The sequence below is a fragment of the Phoenix dactylifera genome, chromosome 16 (genome assembly GCF_009389715.1).
Source record: "Phoenix dactylifera cultivar Barhee BC4 chromosome 16, palm_55x_up_171113_PBpolish2nd_filt_p, whole genome shotgun sequence".
Taxonomy (NCBI): Eukaryota; Viridiplantae; Streptophyta; class Magnoliopsida; order Arecales; family Arecaceae; genus Phoenix; species Phoenix dactylifera.
In genome coordinates, this window is record NC_052407.1 from 8,058,509 (window position 1) to 8,075,655 (window position 17,147).

Genomic DNA, 17,147 nt, shown 5'->3' on the forward strand with positions numbered 1-17,147 from the left:
TGGAGTAATAATACAAAGTTGAAAAAAATCTCTGCAAAAATAGGTAAGATATAGCTGATCAAATACACTCCAATGTGTACTTTCTATTTATTCATGACCACCAACTTATTAAATCAATAATGCTGCAGAGTTTCCATCTACTGCATGGTTTTCATTATAGTTTCCATCTATTGTATTACTTCCGAAACCAATCTATATCGTTTAGGGTGTAATTAACTCTGTCCTTTTTTTTTCTAAGTTTGGAGGGTTCACGTGGGTGTGGCCATAATGACAATTAAGTCAGATATCTGATCTTTACAATATGAATTTATGAAAGAAAATAAAAACATACCGATCCTTAACCTAGAATGAAGAGCATGATAGTTTGGTTGATGACATCTTTTTCGAAGTTTCTCCAATTTTACCCTTTTTCTCTTTAAGAAAAGCCATATGTTCAACACTCTTAAATAGAAAAAACAAACAATAATCAAGGTTCTACAATAAACCAATAAAAAATATGTCTTCATTGTATTCACTTTTTTTATGGAAACCTCCCCCGCATTCACAAAAATGTAATTATTCAGTTAATTTATTAATCAATATCTTAACATAAAAGAAATTGGAAACATTTAAACCTATCTAGCACTTTAATTATCTTTCTCCAGGAAAAAACTATTTATCAATAGGTACTCTTCTTTGTTCACAATAACCATCATTGCATCATTGGGAAAAAAAAAACAAATTGAGCATAAATAGACAACATACTGTAACCAGAAAATTTAGAATGAAACTGTCTATATTATAATGACATGAGTCTGGCATTTTATCATAGGCAACATGACGATTCTAAACTTCTCACACCACGAAAGAGAAAGGAGTGAATGAAAGAAAAGATGACAAAAAGAAAGAAAAAAGAAATGCTTCCAATCTCAAATTATTCATCAATTTCTTGCAGCTCTAGTCGGCAATTTGGGCACATCCTACTATTCCTTAACCACTGCATTATACAATCTGGGTGAAATAGGTGGTTGCAATCCAACCAACCAGCAATAGTATCCATCAGTATATCCTCGAGACAGATGGTGCAAGTCACTACCTCGCCTTCATCGTAAGCCATGATGATCACGTTGTGGTCAATGGCATCCTCTGATAGCCGATCCATGGGCCCATGAGACCAACCTACCTCTCCTTCGATGAGCTCATCAAACTCATCAAACTCATCAGTCGATGCCACCTGATAATAAGTCTCCTCCACAAGGCCCAGATGGTCATCGCGCTCCTCCTGATGATATTGCTCATAGGACATATTTGTGATGACTTCTATGTCTACAGTGATGATCATGGCACAATTATCTGTTGAGGCTGCAAGCTTGGTAGCTTCATGGAGATTTGTCCGAATTTTTTCTTGGAAGAACTCCCGTAGCTCAGCAGGGAGCCGTGGGGCCTTCTCGACCAACTGCGCCATGAGGTCAGGCCACATCTCGGTGAGTTCTGGGGAATCGAGAGCCTGTAGGTCCTCAAAATAATTTTTCTCGAGCAAGGGACTGAGGTCATGGTATCCATCCTCTAGGAGCGGCGGGTCGAACAACCAAACCTTGTCACGTAGGATGAGGTCGATCTGTGCTTTGCCGGGTTGTATGTTTTGGAGCTCAGAGGTGGCTAATATATAAGAAATTATCTCCAAGACAGCAGCACCATTGTCTGAAGGACGGCGGTAGGATTGGAAGAAGAAGGGGAGGCTAAAATCCATGGTAGAGTAGTGGTGTTGGTTGGGGTGGCAGTGAACAAGTTATGGGTGTGGAAAGGTTTGAAGGTATATGAAAGGTCGGTGCTTGGGTGAACTAGTTTTGAACTGGAAGAAGAACTCTCTTCTTTTTTCTTCCAGGTAAATGAAAGAGAGTAAGAAGGCTTTGGGGAAAAACAAAGGGAGATAGGTGGGGAGGGCTTGAGGGTCCTGGTCACATTTTATAGAGGAGAAGCATTAATTGAGACTATTTAGTAATATATGATGGTCCTTTGAGAGGTAAAAGTTGGATGCACAAGAGTTATCCAGTGGGTGGGTATTAAAATTACAACCATTGGATATAAATTTAGTCGAGATGGTGGATTTAGAAAGGGTGGAATGTGGGATTTTGTATCATTGAATTTGGACAAGAAAGTTTGGATTCATGATAATGTTCAATGGTATTGAGATACTTCAGAGGTTTCGTTTCCATTGTAGGCTTTTGCACAACCATAGCTTTGTCTATGTTCATTGACAACTAGATATGTAGGCAAAGCAATGCAGAAGGCAAGTCTTTTTTGGTGTATCATTTAATGCAAAAACTATTAAAACTCTTTATATTTCTCTAAAGCAAAACAGATCAATTAAAAAGCATATTATCAATTTGGTTTCATGTTTTCCACTGGTTGCACTGCATCTCCAACATAAATAATAACTACTATATATGATGACCACATCATCAATAATTTTCAGTTTGAGCTTGATCTTTGATTATCCTGCGATTTCTTCTATTCATATTATCCTTACAAAGAGAGAATTAACGAGAAAAGAGTTCTATGGGTTCTCTTCATTTGTTATGCATTATTATTTTTCCATGTATTTTCACAATGGCTTATTCTCCATGCATGCTCCTATATTCTATGCTACCTATGTTAATCATAACATTTTCAGATATCAGTCCTCAAACTTGTTTCTCAAAGATGGCACCTATATAATTAAGATCGATATGTCTGTTGGCATCTATTCATTTAGAATAACTACTATATCTTTATGAAATTAAACGATAAATGATACTAAAATCATAATTTGGCTTTACATAATGAAATTGCTTTTCTACAAGTCGTATAGCAATAACAAACTTATAATTGTCATTTTGTACCAAGGAATGACTCCATACATGTTGATGACAATTAACTATTAGATCTTTACGAATGGAACTATAAAGTGACATTAATTATATGTTGTTATAACTCTAATCAAGTTACTTCCATACATGTCGATTGGCGGCAGATAAGGGAGAAAGTATTGATGAAAATTGCTTCCAAACAAACTGGACGGTGGTAGATAATAAAATGCATTACTCAATAAAATTACTTCCGTACAAGTCAAATGGTCGCAGATAAGAGAATGCATTGATCAATGAAACTGCTTCCATATAAGTCAAATTATGGAGAACCAAAGAATGCATCAAGAATGAAATTGCTTCTGTAAGTCAAATAATTATGGCGTAGATTTAACTTCTACTTCTAGCAGTTTTGGTAACTGACACCATTTATTTTCCCATTACTTCATATTTGTCAGAACAACCTGACTCTGTACCACCCATTAGATCGATAATCATACTCAAACGGTCTTAATATTGTTGTTGTATCTTCATTTTGCCTATCATGTATTAGTTCACTCTGGGTCATTTTTGCACATTCACTATTTAGCATGATATTCTCCAGTCGTCATGGTAGCTTTTATATATTATCTATTACTTGGAACATAGCTCTTGTCAGGGTATTCATCTGAAATCCTATTACGCTAGTTATGTTCATACCTTACCACTTGACTGAATGAGATTGTATCTCCCATATATCATCCTGAGTAAGGATGTGGTGTAAACAATGCTCCTCGCATTCTATCAACCATGAGCTAAAAAAGAGTGATGAGATGTACTAGACAATTCAAGACTCAGGGCAAAATATCATCATTTGACCTTTAGAATAATTATGCCTGTAGGGATTCTCACCCTCCTTAAATTTATATTTTTCATAGTATGCGAATTGTACAGCAATGCTTCTTTCTCCTTTCATAGTGGCCATAGGCTTGTATAGTATAGCTTACCTCCCAAAAATTGTTGTTGCCTAATTTTTGAAGATCTAGTAATCAATCATAGTCTCTTCAAATCATGACTTGGTATGGGTCATCACTTAGCTATAAGTCATATGTCATCTTTATTTTCTTTATAAAGATCTTCACATGCTTGACTCTCTATCCCCCTCTCTACATCTTGTCTCTATAAGCTGTTCAACTACCATGGATCAGGAAGCCACATTTTATTCCATTGCTGGGATAATGCCGAGCAAACTTTGATCATGCAGGCATCTTCAAGCGAGTGAATACTTAAGTACTCATTGTGGAGTCAGGTTTCTGCTATCTTGCTCCAATTTTCATTCCAAGATCTCTCGAGCTCTATTTTCTTTCCTTCCACATTCTTCCAAAGAAATTTTCTTGTATGAATAATTAGACTTGAGAAGTTTGATCAAGAATAATCCGAACTACAATCGCATGCGACCGACCAAAACTCACCTCTGGAATCTAAGGTTCAACTAAGTTTCGTAGCAAAAGGCTATTGTTTGGGAGGCCAATGGTCTCTTGGTCTTTTGTCTCTTTTGAAGTCTCCTCTCATAGCTAATCACCTTTCGGTCATGGTGGTTGCATGTTTCTAGTCCCCCACTTCAAATACCTTTTACTTCAATCATGGCATTTCCAGTTTCAGCCTCTTAGATTTAGAATTTCTTCTGAATATTCAGGCTCTGTTTGAAAACTTGAAATTGAGAAGAAATGAATGGAATAGAAGGGAAAGTTAAAAATTTTGATGTTTGGGAGTTTTTTAGTGAAGAAAAAGAGAAAGAAAAGGAGGGAATAGGAGGAAAAATTTTGGTCTCCAATTCTCTCATTTCTTTCCTCCCATAAGTAAGAGGATTTGGAGAGAAAGGAATTAAAATATAATAATTTTTTTATAATACCTATTTTACTCTCTACTCATAAGCATGCCCCTTTTATAATAAGAATTTTTAGTAAAAGTGTTAAAAAGGTATGATTTTTTTTATTTCCTCTCCAAACTTCCAAACAAGAGGAAGAAAAATACTTTCTCTTTTCTCCTAAAACTTCCAAACAAGAGGAGAGGAAAGTCTATTCCATTCCATTTCTTTCTTTTTCTTCCTCATTAAAATTTTTTTTTCTTTTTTTTTCTTCCCAAAACTTCCAAATAGAGGCTCACCCTACTAGGAAGTGTTTAGTACAAATGCCCAAATTGAGATCCTCTTTAGCAGTTTTTGTCTTGACTTTAACAAAAAGTCTAATCATACATCTTACACTTGGACCTTTTACTGCCAAAGCTGGCAGAGTTCATTTACCTTTTTTTTTTGTGTGGATCAGAGTAAGTTCCTTTTTTGCTATCGGTCGGTGAAAGCCCTAAAATCTCATTTGGGAGGTGAGCCTCCGCCGGGGAAATGGCCATCATAATTCATCTAAAAACTAGAACGTTCCAGAATTTTGTCACGGTCACGGTCACGGTCAGAATCTCATTATTGTTTTCTATAACAAACTCCCCACTCCCCTAGTTCGCAGGGTCAAAAGGCTTGCAAACCCGCGGAGCTCGGGCGCACCTCTGAAACCCCAAATTTCCGTTCCTACCTACTCTGATGCTAAAGAGACCGTTTGTTTCTCCGAGGTGAATCGTCCAAGCTTTCCTCTCTCTCAATTCAACATTTTCTTGATTTCATTATCCCTTTCTTAACCAGTTTGGTCATTTGTTTTTCATTTCTTTACTCGTTCTTCAAGATCCAACCGGTGATTCTGATGTGGAGATCCGATTCCGTGAGAGAAACGTTGTCGGCAGAGAATTCGATATTTTTCCAAATTGCCGAAAAGTCTATAATTCATTGAGTTTTCTAGGAGGGCTGTGGCAAGGTAATTGATTTTGGGTTTCATTTAGCTGCCTTTATCTTTTACTAAATCCTGAAGATCCGGTTCATGATTTTTTTCGGCTCCTTAATAAATTTGGGTTTTTTTTTTTCTCTTGTTTTTGATGAGGCTTTCTGAACGGAGGATTTCACTAAAAAAATTATTCCTTCAATATTAAGACTGCTTTAGTTTTTAGACCACTTTTTATTTTTTTTGAGGGAAATAGGAGGGGAAAAGACATCCTCCCAATTAAAAAAATGTCTTTCACCATTTTTTTAAATATAGAGTTTACTGACATACACCTTTGTTCAGTCAGCATGTAAAGAATGTTCAATGATTTTCCATTTGTTGTGTTTATTTTCCTTTCTTTTATTCAGATAATCTGTTCTTACATTATCTTAGTCCCAATATTGAAAAGATTTTTATTTTGTTTGCTCTATTAATGAGCACCACGTGATATTCTTATTTAATGTGGAGAAATCATCTAATTTATCCATAACATAATTTGATGGCAACACTATTGCATCAAATGGGTCCTTATCCAAGTGCATGAGCAACTAACCAGTAATGCTTAGAGGCAGTACCATTCAAAATGTATAATAATGAGCATATCGAATATATCGCAGCATGATAAAGTTATATATTATTTTCAAATATTTATTCTTTGTTAATTAAGAAGGAAAGGTGTTGAACAGAAAAATCAAGCATCAGCAAGATGCTGGATCAACAGTCACACCTTGAAATAGAGCTTCATCCACCGCAGTACCTGCACTCTAGCTACCTCTTCACGGCATGAATGTGAAATAGAAAAAGTACAAGTATCAATATATAGGCAAATAGAAATAGGTAAAACAATGCATGACGCTCCTGCCATTGCAAGGCATAGAGAATCTCAGATGTAGGCAGCCCTATCTCTACATGCGGAGAAGCTGTTTTCATGTTTTAAACCTGTGACCTTCAGTTCATAATGAAGCAGCCTTACCGTTGCGCCAAGGAACATCCTCAATATCTAGGCAAATAGAGGCATGGCATTTTAATCTTCCTTAAGTTCAGATGCTCTTCCTACTAACTGTTGTTCCTGTCTTCTCCCGTTTTTTGAGTGTGTTTTGTGGTGGCTGGATAGCAAACAGTTGTAAGAATTGGGTGGGGAGTGAAGAATATCTTGCAATGGTTCCATAATGATTTTTATTATTTACATATAGAATCAAATATAAGACTTTACTTGGATAATAAATTACTTGGATTCTTTTTCCTTGACAATAAAAGGAAGGACCTAAGCCCCACCCTATTCACAAATTATTGTGACACAAAATACTCAAGGATTCTGTTGAATGTCCAATGCTGGAAGTTCCTGGTTGTAACATCTTATCTATTATTCGGTGTGCTGTAATATTATATGTATTTTGATAGAGGGAGAAATATACTTTGACCATGTTTAGAGAAAAACCAATAAAGGCCTTATAAAGAATGAGTGTTAAATTTGAATAAAGGGAAGGTATAGTTGTTCTTGATATGTTGGACTAAGCACCTTAAAATATTTTGGCATAGAGTTTCTACTGTTATCAGATAATCATGACAATATTATGCCAGCTTTAACATGTTGTGCAGATACTTGAGACTTGACCAACAAGAAACTTGACATTTATTATTTTGTCATGTTCATACTTCTAGCTAAGCACATATATATTTGTCATACAATAAAAGTCAAGGTACTTTTTTTGACAGAAAAATAAAAGTCAAGGTACTATAAGTGCTTAGGGGCTGTTTGGATGCTTTACATCCACTGTTCATGGGACATCTTAACATCCTCCAGAAAGTAAGAAGGAACGTAGGAAGGACAGGAGAGAAAATCATTGACGAATGGCGCGCTAACATCCTGCAATTCTGAAATTTCACTAAGAGCAAACTCATTCTCGGGGGTGAGTTCATTTATCCCTAAATTCAGGTAACCTCCTCCTTTCTCACCTACACACCTCCTCGCCTCTCTCCCATCCCTCCCACTTTCAATCAGATGTTAACTTATTAATGAATTTTAGATGCAAAGTATCCAAACAGGCCCTTAAAATTTGGATGCCTGTAATTTGAACTTCAATGTTGTGTTAACATGTACGGGCAATTGCGATATTTACAATCTGTGGTAGACATAATGCAGTTCACTTGTTGTGGGATTATTGATCCTCTGTCCTTGCTGATATAGAATGTGAGGATTTCTTCAAGAAAATTGAAATTTATGTCTCTAGACCCATCTACAGCAGTGTTAATTTTGTAATTTTATTCAATTATGATTTGCATGATTCAATTGATCTTTATTTGCTTATTTATGAAGTTTGTTGTCAATTATTTGTGAACTATGTTGCCTTCTGATTGGGAAAATGCTGAATTGGTAAAAACAAAATCTTTGTATAAAGACAAGCTTTTCATAATTTCTGATAGTGACAGTTATTTAATAAGAGCAATTCAAAGCTGTGGGTTTTGTATTGGTTGTTGCATTCTGTGTTACCACCTACTGCTGCTATCATGGAAGTCCAAATTTGTTTCCTAGCCTGATGGACAAAGGGATTCTTAATGATGCTAGCCTTATACTCAGCTTTATGTCGTTAGCAAGCATGCTGGTCATATTATGGACATGGACTGTTTGTATATGTAGCTTAATATTGCGTAATGTTTTTCTCATGGATTGGATGTTTAGATTAATAAAACAATTTCTTTCGTTTTGGGACACCTCTGTCAAATTGGTTCTCACAGGAAACAGAAACTACCTTTTTTCCTAACAGCAAGAAAAGAAGCAGGGAGGGTGGGGAGGGGGTGAAAACATGTATTAAATATTTTTCATGAAATATACGAATGGACTTTGTTCACAAAGGTGACTAGTGCTGGAAAAAAACATAATATTTAATAGTTAAAACTGTTACTTTACATTATTAAAGTGTTGGTTTCTTTTTGCCTTATTGAGAGAGATGATCATGGAAATTTTGAATTTTTGATTTAGAGTACACATTGCATTATGCCTAAATCTGCCACTTGGTAGTAAATAAATAGTCTCCTTGATGTATTTTCTGCGTATAGATTTATAATACATAACCTCACTTCTCTTGACATTTTTCTGTCATGTAGGTTTCTGGACGTGAGTGATCATATCCTAGGCACTAGCTAATGGCAAATGATTTTGCAAATCAGCCCTTGCTCCCAGCATTACAGGAACCTCCCCATCAACCGCTGAAAAATGACACAGCAAAGAAGAAAAGATTCCGTCGTTGTAGAACTACTCCTGGAGACTTCACACCAGAGTCAATCAAACATGGTGCCTCGTTTTCAGATTTGAAGTTCAGTTTCAGTAATTTCCGTCCAAGCTTTAAACAGGTATCTTTATTCTTGGTCATCTACTTGGGAGCAGGTGTTGTTTGCTTCTATCTTGTGAAGGATCAGATCAAGGGTGAGACAACCAATGGCATTCTTGATGCCTTATATTTCTGTATTGTTACTATGACCACAGTTGGCTATGGTGACCTTGTTCCCGACAGTGTCACTACAAAACTTCTTGCTTGCGCTTTTGTGTTTACTGGCATGGCAATTGGTGCACTCCTCTTAAGTAGAGCAGCTGATTACCTTGTTGAGAAGCAAGAAGTATTGATTATTAAAGCACTACACATGCATCGTAAGGTTGGTCAGGCACATACATTAAAGGAGATTGAGTCAAACAGAGTGAAGTACAAGTTTTATACAACTACGTTGCTTCTTACAGTTCTCATACTTATGGGAACTATCTTTCTGTTGAAGGTCGAGAAGCTAAACCTTGTTGATGCCTTCTATTGTGTCTGTTCCACTATCACAACATTGGGTTATGGGGATAAGAGTTTCTCAACTAAAGGGGGGCGTGTTTTTGCTGTGTTCTGGATAATGACTAGTACAATTTGTTTAGCTCAGTTCTTTCTCTACCTTGCCGAGTTAAACACAGAGAGTAGACAGAAACTGCTTGCAAAATGGGTGCTTACACGGAGAATGACATTCATGGATCTTGAAGCGGCAGATCTGGATGATGATGGAGCTGTGGGGTAAGCGCATTCGCTACTAGTTTCTTTTTAAATTTTGAATGTTTTATTACTTCAAAAAAGTTTTAAAAATGTTTTATCCAGTCCACAACATGTTCTATGAAGTATCTTGTTTAATATTCTCAAATCTAGCAATGGTTATGGTGTTGGATATCCACAGTGCTGCTGAGTTCATAATATATAAGCTCAAAGAAATGGGGAAGATAACCCAAGAGGATATAGCACTTGTGATGGAGGAGTTTGAGGAACTTGATGTTGATCAATCAGGTACAATATCAAACTCCGATCTGATAATCGCTCAATCCTCTAGGTGAAAAGTTTCCATGAATGTCTTTGACTGATAATACTATTTCTGCTGTTTGGAGTATAACTGCTTCATGGTTGCACACGAAGCTGTATCACAACTGATTTTGTGAATTTTGTCATCCCTGTGGATGTAACTTGAGTTTCTTTTGTAGTTTATGAATCTTACAATTAATTTGGCCAGTTGCAAGTGCCAGTTTTTCTGCCTCTTTGTCTACATACACGATGAGTTGTGAGTTTTGCCATCCCTGTAATGTATCTTGAGTTTTATCATGTAATTTACATAGCTTATGACCAATCTGACTGGTTACAAGTTAAATTACCTGAGGAGCTTCTCTCTCTCTCTCTCTCTCTCTCTCTCTCTCTCTCTCTCTCTGTGTGTGCGCGCGCGCGCGCGCGCGTGTCTGGATAGAAGAGGTTTGTAGACAATGGGCTGCACAATGAGAGGTAGCAGTTTTCCAGATACACTTCACAATTTTGGTTAAGGCTGGGTCTGGACTCAGGTTTCTTAGTACAACTACCCAGGGGCTTTACCGGCTTGCATGCTGACACCTTCCATATTAGCCATTGATGTTATGTATGTAAATAGAAGGTGTAAATAAAAAAATATTTAGATAGAAAAATTCCTAATTATAAGGATGTTTAGTTATTTAAAGATGTTCAAGTGAAGTTAAATAGGTTATTTGATGGCCCAGAAAACAAAATGCTTCAGATTGTATTGACATATGTTATTGAGAACTCAACTCTCTAAAGACCTGCATCTCTCTCTCTCAGAGAAAGTGCCACTGATCTAAAGTGAGATCAGGTCCAACATGTTTGGATCTTGTTGTAATTTCCCATAAAAATTCCTGCTACCGTAAACTATGTGCAATCTAAATTAGCTCCATGCAGTGTAAGTATTGATCTGCAGTCAAATGTTCCATCACATAGTTATGGAGTTTTTTTTTTTTTTTTTTCCTTGAGAAAAAATATGAAAGCACCTTGGCCCACCTTGGCAGTCGCCGAATTGGTTGGACAGGCCAACAGCTTGTAAACTGGAAATGATTGATCTTAATACAGGAGGCCCGTAAATTTGATTAGGGCTAATTAATATGCATGAATATATGACAAATGGACGTAGAGAGCTGAGCACGAGATCCTGGATCTATATGATTCTCCAATTCAAGCAGGCATTATGAATTTGTTTGCCACACTACATTTCAATTGATAAATCTTCACATATTAGATTGCCATCCAGATGGTCTTTTTTCTCTTTAGAGAGTGAAACATTATTGTACCAAAAAAAGAGGAAAAATACAGAGAGAGAGAGAGAGAGTGAAACATTATAGTGCAACTCCAGGGTTTACATTGCCATTTCTATGTGAAGCAAAGGTGTATTCAACTTGTGCAAATGAAGGGTAAGAACAAGGAAAGTCCGGGAGAAATGAAAAGAACTTCAACTTAGTGGCTGCCCATTAATTGAGATTAGCAGTGGATGAGTAGGTAATAAAGAAATTTATCTTTTTTAATTAATTCAGCCAATAGCTACGCAAGATTCCATACATCGAAATAATACAGATCTATGATCTGCACAATTAAGTCCATTGACTTCCTTGGAAGCATTCCTGCCACAGCAAATGCTGCTTTTCCTTATGATCTCTTCCTGTAGGCCAATTTACTAAATCATATGGTTCTTCTGATCTATACGTAATAAAATATTTTTGAGACTGAGTGAATGTTTCATAAGCATCCTGAAGTAAGATGCATCAATGAGCTGGCCAAGTTATATTTATTCATATGTATTTGATGATACACAATGCATCAGATTCAAACCAGATCTTCGTCGGGCCTCTACGCTTCACTAACACCAAACTTGAACCAATTTGCAAATGCCCATGTAGGATTTACAGGCGCACCAAATCGACATGCAAGCCATCATCACTACTTGCAGAACATTCAGAATTTAAATTTGCCCACATCAACTTCTAGCATGGGATATGAATCAACAACTATCTTTTAAGATTCATTTTTCATATGCTTGCAGCACATCGAATGCATCAAAAATCAATAATATGACAAATCTCAAATTAGAAAATGAAATTTTGCACTAAAACTAGAACAATAAAATGTAATACAGCAATGTGAATAAGAGATGAAATATACAACAAAGTAAACGTGTAGAAAATATTCAACCAGTGCTATGTTTTTGGTGAGGAGAGCTTGGTATCTAGAATTGGACTTGCTGTTCCAGGATTCGAATCTTATCTCTTGGGTCTTGAAAATTTTATTGCATAATAGAAGGAAAAGAAGGGAAGAAAAAAAAACTAACAACAGAGGATGATCAAGAGAGCTAGCAAAGTCTGCCATAATATAGTAGAAGGCTATAGGAAAGAAGGGGGAAAAATCAGACTAGAAATAAATGAAAGATGATCCATAAACTAATAGAGGGAAATTGAAGCACCGTGGAGATGGAGGAGCAATTGCCATAATTGAAGCTCCAACTAATGACTCACTATAGGTTTGTAGCCATGAGGTGCAGCTTTTGAGTGGAGGGATTGTTAGTGTTTATAGATTATCATGCCATTTCTTCTCCAAAGTTCCTGGGCAGACTGCATCATTAGACTGTATAGAACATACAAGATTTGGCATATATAACTAATAGCAAAGGAATAAAATTAAGATCAAGCCTAGTGCCAAGCTTCTTTCAATGCTAATTAAAGCATCATTATTCAGAATAGTAACAAGTGCAGTAGAGATAACTCATTGTTTTGCATGGATTAGCTATACATCTAATGTAAAAAAGAGAACTTGAAAAGGTGCATAGTATTTGATTTATTCATGAGTAAACTACAAGCTAGCTACCAAGTACATATTTGAAAATAAAATATTTTATTTGTGTATCTTTGTAATAACTAAGATTAAATAGTGTATTTATAATAAATATATTATTCAAGTATATTGTAATTTTATATGGACATTTTTTTAGAATTCGATCAAGCCTGATGCAAGATTAGGCATAATAATATAAACAACTATTGCAATGTATGGTTCCAGAGGAACTTGTAATGTCAAAGAGATAAGTCGAATCGTATTTTATAAAATGAATTAATGAGATAGTTCAATAGATTAAAACCATACGGTGTCAAATTAGTTTCCATGAACATCTAGAATAGTTTGTAGTTTTACTATCATGATGGAGCATACTCTTTAAACAGATAGGTCTCTTCAAATTGAAGTGTTGATATGATTTCCAAAGGCAACACTATATATAGAACTCATGCAGAGTTCAGATATAAGTACAGATTCCCTGTAGTAAAGACAGAAACTTGATGCATAAATGTCTTACAAGAAAAATTAGCAAACGGAGAAACTTGATGACTCAATTTATAAATAGATTGTAACTACAAGTCCAAATAAGTTTCTAATCACTAATAAGCAATCCAACTTATGTTGAAAAAACAAAATCAACTTTGTCTTTATGAGGCAAAACTATTAGATATTGACAAATTTATTATCTCTGAAAGCCAAAGATAGACTTTGTTATAAGTTTAGTATTTCACCATTCCTCTTGATCATGCTCAATCAGAGTTTAATGTCAAAACTCCTAGTCCCATTATTCTGTTTAAAAAGTTTCTGCAACATAAAAATTCACAAAAAGATTAAACAAACTGGCATTCAGGATTCTAAAATGCGATCAAAACTCCGAGACATATCAAGAAATGACATTCCAACTATTAACACATTAAAGAAAGCAGAGTTCATGCACTAAAAGACTATAAAAGGGCACCAATCCTAGAGGCCCTGGGCTTAGTTGATGGGAGAAGAAAATAATAGAGAAGCGAGCAGGAGAGAAGAGGGAATGCAATGGGAACAAATCAAAGGAGAGGCCAGTGTCAAGCTGGACATATCAGTAGGCAGGGGACATGATAATGTGGAAAGGAGAGTTTGGGGAAGTCTCAAAAAGAGGAAAGGGTAAACAACATGAAATGTGCATGGTGCATCTACCAGTAGCATTCTATTAAGTGCATTCTAAGGAGTTGAGCAAATTTACTGTTTGAAAGAGTTGAACAATCGAGAAAATCTTTATCTAGCCTAGCAATCTGTATCTTGCTAGGTGACACCAAAGATTTAGCCATATGTAGCTTCCCAAAAATGCTACAGATGTTCAATACCTGATTGCATTTTTGTGAGGGAGGTTTCTCTTTTAGTATAAAAAGCATATCCTACCACCCAAATTTCAATTAAATTTTCTCCCATCCTAGCTCACAAAGTTAAGAAAAAAAAAACTGCGGTTAGAGACTTTAGCACCCATGCTCCACTGTGTATCATTGCAGCTTCACTACAATGTTATGAACTTCACTTGAGATTTCTTTGTAGGCACCTTAATTGCCATTCAAATTGATGTTACCATTGTATACCACATTGCTATTGCTATGTATGATAGATAGTACTACTATTATTTTTTTTTTCCTTGGACTCCATAGCTTTTATCCCCTTCGATCTTTATGTTAATTGCCTAGTTTTTACTCTTGATGTATCAGTTTGTATAGTTGGTGTTTGGTGTTCCAACTTGCAACATCAATCTATTTCACTTTTTTGAAGGATGACAACATAATTTAAATACTTTGATGCTCGATGATAATGACAGCAACAAAATATCCAACACACAAAAACCTAAGATATTCCCACAATATCCACAATCCACTTCAAAAGATTATGGTCCATTTGAATGTCCTCCACCTCTTTACAAGGCACACTTTTACATCCGGCTGACGGCTCTGGCGGATCCGGTGTTCGGTCTTCTAACCTCCAATCAGCGCCCGTCACGTAGCCCAAATACTCCCATTAAGCCGTTCCTCCGGCGGATTGCGCGCGAGAGAGATTTGTTTCCCCCCTTTTTTACTGCGACTTCGGGTGTTCCTCCTCTCCTCGTTCGTTTCCCTCCGCCGCCTCGCCTGCTACTCCTGCCGGCGGCCGATCCTGGGGAGCCTCCTCTGGACGACCGGCGACGTAGTGGATGAGCTCCTCCCCGGTGCGCTCGGCGGCGGCCTCCTCCGGAGGGGGTGAGATCCGGAGGAGGACGGCGACGGCGGCGAGTAAGAAGCCGGTGGAGAGGAGGAGGGGCCAAAAGAAGCTTACGACGGTGGCGAAGCTGGGCCCGACGCTGAGGAGCGAGAAGACGGCGGCGGCAAGGGCAGCGGCGGCGAGGAGGTGGAACCGGAACTCCATCGCTAGTCCCAGGAGCCTTTCCTGGATCGCCATCTTGCTACCGAGCGAGCTAGATTTCTCTTTCTAGTTTCTAGGGTCTGATTGGGGGGGGGGGAGAGAGAGAGAGGAAGACCGATGCGGAGAAAAGAGGAGAGAAAAGAAAGGAGTCTTGGATTCATTGATGGATGGGGAGAGGTTATGTCACGGTCTGAAAGATTCTTTCCGCTGCCAAACGTTCATTTTTTTCTTTATTTTTTTAATTAAGCTTTTGGGTCACGGTCTCTCACAAGAGAGAGAATAAGAAGCTCGGTCCCCAAAATGCCCTTTGTTCTTCGAGATAACTCTGTTGTTATATCAGCAGGTTATGGCTCCGTTTGGCGTAGCTGATATCTCCGTTATTGATACATATAAACTGTTCGTGGCTTCATTTGGTAGAGATATTAGGAGTAAAGCTTTTAAAAATAAAATTTTTATAAAAATTATTTACTTTTTAGTAATTATATTTTTAAAATGCTGTAAAATTTTAATATATATTTGATAAATAAACTAAGAAAATATTTTTGGTATGATAAAATGACCATAAAAAACATTGCATAATATTATATAACAAATCATAATAAAATATAATATATATTTTAAATATATAAATATATAATATAATACAATATTATTGTAATGTAATATAATATTATTATAATATAGTAATATAATATTGTATACTATAGCGAAATAATATAATATAATTTAATATTATATAACATAATATATCAATGCATTATAATATAACATAATATAATATTATATTTATAATATAATAAAATAATAAAGATATAAAATATAATTATTATATATTAATATTTTATTAATATAATATTTTTAGGAACTAATTTTGTAATTATAATACTTTATAATGGGTATTTTGGTCCAAAAAGAAAAAAAATTATAAATCAAAATAGCTTTCCGATATATGCTAAAAATACTTTTCCGTATAAGCTCTATTTTAGAGCTTCTCCAAGAACTTATTTTAGCTTTGATTCCGATTTTTTTTACCAAACACCTCTATTCCATCTAGCAAGTACTTTTAGAAAGTCAGAAAGTGCTTATTGGCCCACCACAAGCTCTGCCAAATGGAGTCTACATTATAATATGTGAAAAAGTTACTATTAACAATTATCATGTTAATTACTATCATATTACATTTCACTGTTTATCTTAATAATATAGATATTATTTAGTTTTAAAAAGATAGCTGTTATAATAATTTTAGAGAATATCCAAACGATATTTTAAGACTTAAACTTCTGTACTAGCTGGGAGAGTCAACGTTAATTAGATAAATAATATCATTATTGTCATTTATAATAACCTTTTTCTCTATAATAGTAAATAATGATCTTTGTAAGTATCTATAGCAGGTTTTGTTAGGGTTATTGCAACTGGATCACTATGTTATTGAAACAAAGGATTTGAGTGAAGCACATTATTAATTTTTTATTAATTTTTATTATAAATTTTATAGCAATGATTTTATAACATTTCTTTTGCTAGGATATAACAACTATAGATATTGTTAAATAAATCTAGTTTGAACTAAATGATGAGCGTTATTTCACCAACCCTGGCAAAGCAACATTTCGTGACCAAGGGTAAGGGGCGTTTCTGGCAACTTTGGGGTAGAAGCTTCCACAGAAACTTCAATTTTTTTAGATTTTAAAGGGCAAAATGATAGCTAAGGGACTACCGAAGGGCGGGTCTTGGAAAAGGAGTCTCTGCAGACTTGTCGGCTACTTTTTACGTCATCCTCGGCGACGGAAAGGAATCTAATAATTGCGCCAACTGGAGGGTAACCATTTGCTCGTGAGCTTCGCAGCGTCGTGTTTTCATGTGGTTTCGAAGCAAAGTTGTCGGATCTTGATCAGACGGTTTCTGTAGGCGGGATACTGTAGGATGAG

The 17,147-nt window shown here is 36.0% G+C and overlaps 3 protein-coding genes across 7 annotated transcripts; 1 reads left to right on the plus strand and 2 right to left on the minus strand.

Moving 5' to 3' along the window:
• Positions 1 to 913: 913 nt before the first annotated feature.
• Positions 914 to 1,729, minus strand: LOC103722751. Its single transcript, XM_008813425.2, has one exon. The coding sequence runs from the start codon at positions 1,727 to 1,729 to the stop codon at positions 914 to 916; it is 816 nt and encodes a 271-aa protein (XP_008811647.1).
• Positions 1,730 to 5,166: 3,437 nt separating this feature from the next.
• Positions 5,167 to 10,330, plus strand: LOC103722743 (two pore potassium channel a). 5 transcript variants are annotated; one of them, XM_026810630.2, is made up of 6 exons: positions 5,167 to 5,183; positions 5,314 to 5,423; positions 5,534 to 5,662; positions 7,382 to 7,601; positions 8,771 to 9,708; positions 9,866 to 10,330. In XM_026810630.2, exons 5-6 carry the CDS (start codon positions 8,810 to 8,812, stop codon positions 10,017 to 10,019), a joined length of 1,053 nt encoding a protein of 350 aa, XP_026666431.2. In that variant the 5' UTR covers positions 5,167 to 5,183; positions 5,314 to 5,423; positions 5,534 to 5,662; positions 7,382 to 7,601; positions 8,771 to 8,809; the 3' UTR covers positions 10,020 to 10,330. The 5 variants fall into 5 exon arrangements, with proteins under 5 accessions (XP_026666431.2, XP_026666433.2, XP_008811633.2 ...); XM_026810632.2 differs by lacking the exon at positions 5,167 to 5,183 and having other exon boundaries at positions 5,224 to 5,423; positions 7,382 to 7,575; XM_008813410.4 differs by lacking the exon at positions 5,167 to 5,183 and having other exon boundaries at positions 5,228 to 5,423.
• Positions 10,331 to 14,550: 4,220 nt separating this feature from the next.
• On the minus strand, positions 14,551 to 15,496 carry LOC103722742. The gene has a single exon (XM_008813409.4). It carries the CDS (start codon positions 15,247 to 15,249, stop codon positions 14,887 to 14,889), a length of 363 nt encoding a protein of 120 aa, XP_008811631.1. The 5' UTR covers positions 15,250 to 15,496; the 3' UTR covers positions 14,551 to 14,886.
• Between the last annotated feature and the right edge of the window lie 1,651 nt (positions 15,497 to 17,147).

Coding starts and splice junctions, on each gene's coding strand:
- LOC103722751 (XM_008813425.2), bottom strand. CDS start 1,729: ATGGATTTTAGCCTCCCCTTCTTCTTCCAATCCTACCGCCGTCCTTCA.
- LOC103722742 (XM_008813409.4), bottom strand. CDS start 15,249: ATGGCGATCCAGGAAAGGCTCCTGGGACTAGCGATGGAGTTCCGGTTC.
- LOC103722743 (XM_026810630.2), top strand. CDS start 8,810: ATGGCAAATGATTTTGCAAATCAGCCCTTGCTCCCAGCATTACAGGAA. Junction 9,709..9,865: donor GATGATGATGGAGCTGTGGG/GTAAGCGCATTC, acceptor GGATATCCACAG/TGCTGCTGAGTTCATAATAT.